This window comes from Lissotriton vulgaris, unplaced genomic scaffold, assembly GCF_964263255.1.
Source record: "Lissotriton vulgaris unplaced genomic scaffold, aLisVul1.2 SCAFFOLD_14702, whole genome shotgun sequence".
NCBI classification, from domain to species: domain Eukaryota; kingdom Metazoa; phylum Chordata; class Amphibia; order Caudata; family Salamandridae; genus Lissotriton; species Lissotriton vulgaris.
This window is the reverse complement of record NW_028246195.1, coordinates 784-10,394: the sequence shown is the minus strand read 5'-3', so window position 1 is coordinate 10,394 and position 9,611 is coordinate 784. Positions and strand designations below refer to the sequence as shown.

The 9,611-nt window shown below is 52.2% G+C and overlaps 1 protein-coding gene across 1 annotated transcript; it reads right to left on the bottom strand.

Annotated features, from left to right (window-relative positions):
* Positions 1 to 649: 649 nt before the first annotated feature.
* On the bottom strand, positions 650 to 9,010 carry LOC147666108 (uncharacterized; the record flags this gene model as incomplete). The annotated part of the gene is made up of 3 exons (XM_086949294.1): positions 650 to 1,251; positions 4,750 to 5,259; positions 8,822 to 9,010. Coding segments are annotated over 3 exons (1,301 nt in total), but the record flags the coding sequence as incomplete, so codon positions are not given.
* Positions 9,011 to 9,611: the final 601 nt, after the last annotated feature.

Below are 9,611 nucleotides of genomic sequence, written 5' to 3'. Positions count from 1 at the left end.
CGGGGGAGGAGACCTCCCGGCGGTCGGCTCCCTCCCCCAAGCCCCCCTTGGGAGGGAGGGCGAGGGGTGGGAGAAAAGTAGACCAAAAATTGTTTGTGTGTGTAAAAGGCCGCTTTATTAGGAAACAGGTGCACATTACAAATACAAACCTTGGCAACGCCTTACAAAACTAAACCTCACTAAATAAATAAATAACTGCAAACTCAGGCCCCCAACCCCCACCCCTAAAACATTTGGGCCCTCCCAACAATACATCAATAAACATTATAACATCATTATAACATTACGTCATCAATAAAACATTACGTCATCAATAAAACATTTCGTCATTGATCAAACATACGTCATCATTAAAACTTTATTCGTCAAACCACAAATGAAATAACAACGGTCATGTCCTCCATAGCCATAGACCCTGCCTGACCCTGCACTCCTGCAGATACCCCCCTCACAAAACTGAACGGTCAAACCATGACCAACATACCCCAGCACCTGTCAAAGAAATACTCGATCGAATACTCAACCAACAATCTGCCTAAAACCGTACTGATACACAAAAACACCGCCACCCAGAAAGGTAGGCGGGGGAGACACTCCACGCCTCCCTTTCTGCCCCCCCAACACGCGAAGCGAAAAAGAAATGAGAAAATCAATGCTGCATCGCCAATGCCCGCGCTAACACCTCACGAAGCTCCAACAAGTAAAGATCCATGCCCACACGGGACAAATGAACCCCATCATCCCTAAAAAACTCAACTGACTCAAACTTAATGTCCCTGTGTGAGATCCTACTGAAACCAAGGCTCCTACAGCAACGAGACACCTCTGAATTCACTTTCTTCCTGGCCCTGTCATCAGCCCTGGGGTTCACAGCTCCTCTCCATATCCTGCGCGGTATCAACTCCGTCCAAAAAACATGACACCCAGCCCAAAGATCCTTGATGAGGCCTAAATCTCGTTTCATAGCTCGCAGCAAAACCACACCTTTTGTAGCACAGAGATCATTTTCTCCCAAATGAATAACTAAAATATCCGGGCATAAACCGCCCACCATGTTGTTGTTTAAACAAGGGATTAACTCTCTCCAGAGCATCCCACCTTTACACTTCCAAATAACATTAAACATTCGATCATTAAAACCAAGTAGTTCTCCAAAGTAACTTCGTGCTGCCTGGACTCTGGCCCACTTCACGAAGGAATGCCCCACTATCCAGACCGTTAAAACCGAGGAGCGAGGCCCAGCAACGGATCCTGAAAAAGAAAAGAAAATTAGAAATCATGTGAAGGAGGACGACGCATGCGCCTCCTCTGCCGAGCTCCTCACATAACGCTGGAAACAATTGGAAGACCAACGCCCCAATCGCATAATATCCCTCTCAGTCCAACCTCTGTGAAAGGCCTCAGTGGCTGCACCTATTCGAAAAGAGTGAGTCCCATAGAGATTGCTATCGAGACCAATGTGCTGCAGAGCTTTGCGCAAAACCATTCGTAACTGATAAGTTGTTACAGGGGTGCCATTGATATGTTGGAAAACAAGAACCTCATCACCGCCCCCACATAATGAACGCCAGCGCCGCGCTAGCAGTAAAGGGCAAGTAAGCTTTGGAGCACGCGCCTGTAACCACACACCCTTTCCCTTACCCGTCTGATCAGTTTTGGAGCTGGCCAACCAGACATGTACTCCCTCATCATAACAAAAAACGTCCTTCCAATACAATCCACACTTATATTTGGACCCCAACAACTCCGAGACCCTGAAAGCTCCAAAAAACATGAACGCCATGAGCATAGAGAACACACAAGCCTCAAAATCATCCGAACAAACCAAAGGCAGAACTGTGATTAGCCTGGCAAGGATTTGCCAAGATAGGGGAGCCCTGGATCTACCAACGTGCCCTTGCTCCCTAGCCCAACCCTCAAGCATCCTCCTGCCAATTTCCCCCGCTGACGGAGTATAACCCCACAACAACTTCCCCATGAAAGCAATCCCCGCCAGTTTCCCAGCAATGGTTACTTTGGTTAGACCCTTATCCATGAGGTCCAATATAAAATTAACCACATCATCCGACCGACGCGACAGATCCTCCCTTCTGACAGCACCAGATTCCAGGAATTCCCTCCAGGCCAGGGAATATGCAGAACGCGTAGACACAGACAAAGAACCTACCACCAATTGTACGACCCAACCTCGCCTACGTGCCACAGATGAATCGGCATCGGAGTCGGGGATCTGTCTGCGTCCCTCGCCAGTCCACGGAATCTCCCCCACTGTGAACGAGACAGAGCATCCGTAATGTCATTGTCCACGCCAGGAATGTGTAAGGCACGAAAATGAATGTCGTGTTTCAAACAACCCAGAACGAAAACTCTCATAAGTTTTAACACCTGTTCGTCCCTGGCAGACTGTCGGTTCACAATCTCTACAACAGCCATGTTATCCACACGAAACAGCACTTTCTTGTGTGCCAATTCCTCCCCCCACAGGGTCAAAGCGACCAATAGAGGGAACAATTCCAAAAAAGTGATGCTGCAACCACCATTCAACCATTCATCAGGCCAACGTTCCGCACACCATTTGCCATTCCAAAAGAGCCCAAAACCATCACTGCCGGCAGCATCCGAAAACATTTGCACATCCCACTGAAAGTCAACATCTCTGACCAAGGGGACACCATTGAAGGAATTCAAGAAAAACTTCCACATTCTCAAATCCTCCTTAACACCAGCAGACACACGAACACGATGGTGGGGCAAGTGATGACCTGCCAAAGCCCTGCCCAGTCTTCTACTAAAAGTTCTGCCTGCTCTCACCACTCTGCAAGCAAAATTCAAATGGCCCAAAAGCACTTGAATCTCTTTCACCAGCACTTTCCTTTTTGCCAACATTACCTCCAGCAGTTCCACCATGTTGACCCTTTTGTCCTCGGGCAGGCGAGCAGACATAAGAACAGAATCTATTTCAATACCCAAAAATGAGAGGACAGTGGCAGGGCCCATTGTTTTTTCGGGAGCCAAAGGAACTCCCAGATCCTCCATGAGCCCTTGGAATGTGTCCAGAGCCTTCTGGCACTCCGCGGAGCCCGGGGATCCGACAAAGAAAAAGTCATCAAGGTAGTGTGTTACCAGTGAATGACCGGACTGAGAGGAAAAATACCATTGCAGAAAAGCACTAAAACACTCAAACAGAGCACATGATATGGAGCAGCCCATCGGCAAAGCCTTGTCCACGTACCATTTACCTGCAAATTGTATACCTAACAGGCACCAATCGTCCGGGTGGACAGGCAACAGCCGGAAAGCAGACTTGATATCACACTTGGCCATCTCAGCGGCTGCGCCCGCGGTCACAACAAGTGACATGGCCACGTCAACCGAAGAGTAAGAGACCGACACTGCCTCTGGGTCAATGAAATCATTAACAGACGACCCTTCAGGCCACGACAAGTGCTGAATAAGTCTAAACTGTCCCGGCTCTTTCTTCGGGACCACTCCCACCGGTGAAACAATCAAATTAAGGATCGGCCAATCATGGAACGGGCCAGCCATCCTTCCTTCATGTACCTCTTTATTAAGTTTGTCTTGTACCACTGTGGCATGTTCCGAAGCAGATTTTAAATTGGCAGACCACCTCCTTTCACGAGAGCCTAGGTAACCTAGCCGGAAACCAAACTGAAAACCCTCCAAAAGTTTTAATTTTGCTGACTCATCTTCGTAACCGTGTAAAGCAATGCGCAGCCTCTCAAACTTAACTGGTGTACGAGCCCTTGGACCCAGCACCCTTAGCACCTCTGGATCCCCTTCCCCCTGAAAACTGTGAGGGCGTACTGGCATTACCTGAACCTGTTTGCTTACCCTGTTGGCTCCCCGATGGCTGGTTGTCCCAGCATTTAGACAACGGGTGTTTCCTTCCACAACCAGAGCATTCATGTTTAAATTTACAATACTCTCTGGTACAGAAGCCCCTGTTAAATTCCCAACAGAACCCAGACCCTGATTGCGTGGTTGTAGTTGCCCCCACCCCTCCCCGGGTGGGCTTCCCCTGAAAGGGCCGGTAAACTAACGGGAAACCACTGGCCGTAAAAATGGTTTTCCCCCCTGACGCTGACCCCATTGTATGTTGCCATAAATCCAAATCTAGCTCCCCCCTCTTAGCCTCGGGATCCCAAGCCATCTTGGCCCTAAATTCCTCATCATATTGAGACCAGGCAAAACCACACCCAGTGATCTGCGCCTTGCGAATGACGTCCATGTATTTAAAAAGGGACACACTGCGCTCAGGGAACTTCTCGCAATATACACTAGCATAAATCAAAAACGCAGCTGTCCAGTTTTCAATGTTCAAAGGCACTTTAGGGCGTTTAGCCAGCTCAAACTCCTCTTCCTTAGACCCTTCCTTAGACCGGACTTCCCGGTGCAGTAGCTTAAGGAGTTCTACATACTCACCATTCCAAATATGTTCCTTGGTACTCAACATCAAATGAGCACCTAAAGGTTTCGTAACCCCCATGTAAGGTAACTTTTTGATTTTTAACTCCTTACTGGCCATCGGCTCTTTAACATTGCTGGAAGCACCAGCCATAACACCACTTTCCACTTTCTTCGTTAATTCTACCACATCATCGGTACCAACTGCAGTGTCTTTTACGTATTTTCCTTTGACCAGACGGCCATCACCAATAACCACATCGGTTTCACCACCTGTACCCACAGACACCATAACAGGTTTGGCCTGTGTGGCTGATTGCTCACCTGGCAACAGAGAGACCACTCTCGATGGCTCCGCCCGTGGCGCCGAGGTCAATGCATCCGGTCGGCGAGGCGCCCTACCCGATGGGCCGTGCTCTCTTCTCCCTTGCAGTTGACTCTGGACCACTGGAGCCTGTAAAACACTACGAGAAGCATGAGAGGGCACCCCCCCTTCAGGATCCTGCAATTCACCTTCTTCTGGACTCTCTTCATCGTAGTCCAACACCACTGAATCGACACTGGTATGCAACAAATCACCACGGGTCTTACCCAACCCGGTATCAACAACTGTGTATTTAAATGATTTTGAAACTCCAGGAGGGGGAGCAGACTGTACACGCCTGTACCTCCCTGCGCGTTGACTCTGCAGCTCCATAGCCGCCGGCAAGGCCTGCCACCTATACCTGCTACTCGTTGGGGCCAGCGGGGTCACGCCAGACCCTCGTGTGCTGGCCGCGGCGGGATCCCTCGGTGGAACAGAGAGAGCCGCGCTAGGCACTCTCCTCACTTCCCCTTGGCGAAATGGGACTGGACCGCGCCCTGCCAAGTCTGGAACTCCATGCCTAACCTCTTCCTGTAAAGAAAAAGTTTGGACTGGTGTGCTAGGATTCCTACCATCCACAATCCAACCAGACACATTCCCCCTCCAATTTGAACCAACATCCATTCTCCGACCCCGCTCCAAAGAACGACCACGTACCTCCGACCTTAACGGCACCTCCCGCCCCGGGGATCCACCTACAACCTCCTCGTCTCCACTGTGATCCAAATTATCACCTGCCAATGCCGTAGACGAAGATTGCCGATAGGCCCTCGCTAGTGACTCCTGGCCTGAAACCTCCGTCTGGAAACTACGCTGTGCAAGCCCCGCTGCGCCAAAATGCTCCCACCTAGGGGAACCACACATAAAATAAAGACCCCCCCCAGAAGCCCCAGACAAGCGAGGAGCTGTACTCCTGGGCCCTTGCGCTGGCCCGCCGCTCACCTGGCCGAAGCCCTTATCCGGACCCAACAACGTGCCCTGGAAGCCTACACCCCCCGCACTCAATGCCCCGGGAGCATGGAACCTTCCCGAACCCATAACTGAAGCGCCAAATGCCGCAGAACCCAAACCAAAAGCTGGCTGACGAACCTGCAAACCAGCGTGAAAAGATCCACCATCATCATGGCCCAGAGAAACACCACCACCAAAACTCCCCGAGCGCGGATCATCAAAAGCCGTATTCGCGCCACAAAACGAACCTCCTTCGCCCATTTGGGCCCATTCGCCCTCGCCTCTAGAGCCACCTCCCACAGATACAACTTCACCCGCCGACGAGACCGGCATAGAAAACAGTAACGGGCTCCCTACATTACCCCCAACATCACCCACACCCGCATCAGCCTCCCGACCAGCAACCTCCTGACCACCCATCGGAAGGAAACCAGAAGACAAACCAGCCCGCGGCCTGACCACATTAACATCACGACCCTCCCCTGATTGAACATCGTAAGAAAGCTGCCTTGAAGGGGTTAACAACCTCCGCTGAGCAGCCTCAGGTACAAACTGAGTCTCTTCAACGACCAACATGGCGTCATGGGCACCCTGATCCACCTGTTCCCGCTCCGTATCTTGCAACACAAATTGAACCGATCCCCTACGCCCACCGCGCACAGGGGCCCCGTCCGAAGACTGCCCCCGCCGCTCAACCAGCGGGTCCGAAGCAGAGCGTTTCTTGCTTCCGCCCCGACCACCCCTACCCCTCTTCCCTGACACCTGCACCTGACTCACCATAACCGGAAATCCCCCCGCCCCAGAAACAACTCCCAACTGAGGAGCCAGAGCTAGGGAAGACTCACCCCCCCCACACTCAAATCCCCTTGAGTTTCTGGAGCCTCCGCCGTACCGGGCTCCCCTCGAACCATCCTTTGAGAGGCCGGCTTCCTAGACCGGGAACGGCCCCTCTCGCTTACCTGACTCGAGCGTCTCTTCTTCGGCGACGAACATGCCATCACCGCGGCCACCACACCAGCTGAAGCCTGGCGTTGGGGCCTAGCCTGCCCACCTCCTGCGAGCAAATCCAAACGGCCGGCATCCGCCAACAGACGCATTGCCTCAATGACTCGTGCATCCTCCATTATCTAAGCTCTAAGCAATAATCACAACCACTAAGAACTGAAAAAGAGTCTCACAGACACACAAGACACTCTCTCACAAAAAAGCTAAAAGCCCTCCTAGCCACCAGGTCACCAAACCTAAAATGGTGGCGGGTAGGCGGGAAATGGGAAATTTATACTTGGGCTGGCTGGTCCTACTAGACCAGCCCAAAAACTAGAACATTCTGGCAACTTCTGGAAAAAAACCCTCGCAGCCCTCCCAAACCGCCCGGGGGAGGAGACCTCCCGGCGGTCGGCTCCCTCCCCCAACCCCCCCGTGGCAGCCTGGAATCTGCCGCCCCCTCCTCCCGGTGACTGTGGCGGTGCCATCTTGCCCTCAGCCCCTCCTTGAGGTCGTCCGGGCCGGGAGATGGGGAATTCAGGAGGGGGGGGGGCGCATATTACGCCACTATTTTCACCGTTGCCTGACGGCAATAAGCATGCCGCCCTCCCTCCAGCACCGCAGTGATTTTGACTTCACTCATTCCGCGAGGGGGTCAGTCCCTTGAGGCTGGTGGAAAGAGGGGCCCCAGTGTGTGGCTGAGAGTGCTGATTTGCACCGCTACCGCCCAGAATGAACTCAGCGGCCGCAGCCCCAGCAACCTGCAAAGAAAAGGGGGGGTGAGGCCCACTCCATCTCTAAGCCGCGACGAGGCGAGCCCCGTAATGGTCGCCCCGGGCCCGGCGCCGCACGATAGGCCTGACTCTAACTCGGAAATACCCCTGATGCATGCGCGTCAGGTGTGGAACTCCACCGGACACAAAGTGGGAGGTCTGGGGGGCCTCAGGCCCCGGTCCCAGGTATGTGAGGCGGCAGGCAGGGGCATTGCAGCGCGCTCGGAGCGCGCCCCGACCTGTGAATTACGGGTTAGTGACCTCACCCCGCACCCTTTGATCATTTACCGTGGGCATTATTACTCCCTCACCTGGACGTATGAGCCTGTCTACACAGGATAGAATGGGTTACTCCCAAATGCCCTTCTTCCTCGGAGCCCGGGAATACACCGCCGAGTTGCCCGACCGCTTGACCCCCAACCCGACCCTGGGCCGCTACTACCAAGGCTTACTCGCCTAACGCGAAGACTGGGGCAGGGATCCCCACGGGCCAAATGGGTCAAATGTGCGATCCTGGAGCTCGGGCCCCCCCCATGTCCGAGAAGCCATGGCCCCTGTGCAACCTGGTACTGCCCAGGGACGACTCAACACCACTGGCTGGCATCAAATTCGATCACAACATCTGGATGAATTCCCTCCATCTTGAGGTGATGTTATAGAGTTCAGGGGTTGAACTCCTTCAAATTGATGACCAGATGAGCCACTTTGTCTTTTTTGGGAACCACAAAAATATTACTGCAAAATCCCACCGGATCTTGATGACCATGACCAACCGCTCCCTTCTGGAGGAGCTGGGTCAGTTAATTTTGTATTTTGTAGGGAAAAGGTATGGGGAGCTTGATGGAGAGTCCTGAAAAACTGTCTGAAACCCTATACCATCTCCAGAACCCATTGAACCTGTGTAATGGAAGGGCTTGGAGTGTATGGATGGCCGGTCGAACCCCCTCTGTATTATAACGCCCACCCAACAAGGTTTTTGGTTACAGAAAACCTTATGCAGGGAAGATGCGCTTTATCAAGCGTTGTGAAGGTCTGTATGAAATTTCTAATATCCTTCACAAATCTGTCTCCAAAAAGGAGTCCATTCAACTTTGGATCTGGTTCTGCCTGGGCCAGTTTTGCCAATTTTGGATCAAAGCGGATGAGTATGGACCTATGGTGCTCAGCCGATAATGCACAGCTGGCGTTTCCTAGCCTACATCGTGCACGCTGGGCCCATCCAGCTATGGTGTCAGGGTTGATGGGAGAACCTGTGTCTTTTGTAGAGACCACCATCTCCAAAGTTTTACGTAAGGTCCTGTCATGTTAAGGACCATATTCTTACAGGCTTTCCAAGACCTGTCGATCTCTTTCTTTGGATCCTTAGAAGAGCATTTCCGGAATTTCGCTAAATTTGGATAGATCTCTGTAGTGTCAGACACTCTGTCCGCGATGTCAGGACGGGGGCATTCGGAGCACAATCTACTGCGCTCGTCCTTATCTAATCCCTTCCCGACGGGTTTGTGGGAATAATCTGTGACAGGAGGAAGGGGAATAATGGTTTTCGGTGTCAAAATCTAGGGGAGTCAGCTGAGGTGGAGGGATGTAGGAGGAGATGGGGGGCGAGAAGTGTCACACTCGGCCCTCTATTGCATCTGGAGTGGAGGAGTTGAGTCATCCATGCCTGAAGGGGGAAAAGGAGGATCAAAATCGAGGTCATGAGAGTTGGAGTGTGGAGGAATGAATGCCTCTGGTAGTCTGTCCCGTGCAGATTAAGCATAATCTGAGGGGAAAGTGTGCGAAATGCGAGTCATAATTGGCCTTCTCCCCTGTCCCTCACGGTGTTCCTCAGGGCTCCTCCATCAGCCCGATATTATTTAATGTTTACTTGAAACCTTTGGTCACTCTAATTAAATCACACAACATGACCACAGTAAACTACGCGGACGATACTCAGCTCCTTCTTTCTTGGGAGGGCGAAGATTCCATCCCCTTAGAAGCTTTCCACAACTGTCTAAGAGACACCGCAAGCTGGCTGCACAGAAACTCCCTCCAGTTTAACTCCTCGAAAACCGAGGTTTTGTTCTGCCCCGCGAGCCGTATACCGCGCCCTCTGCCTGCTGAGTTCTGGCCCC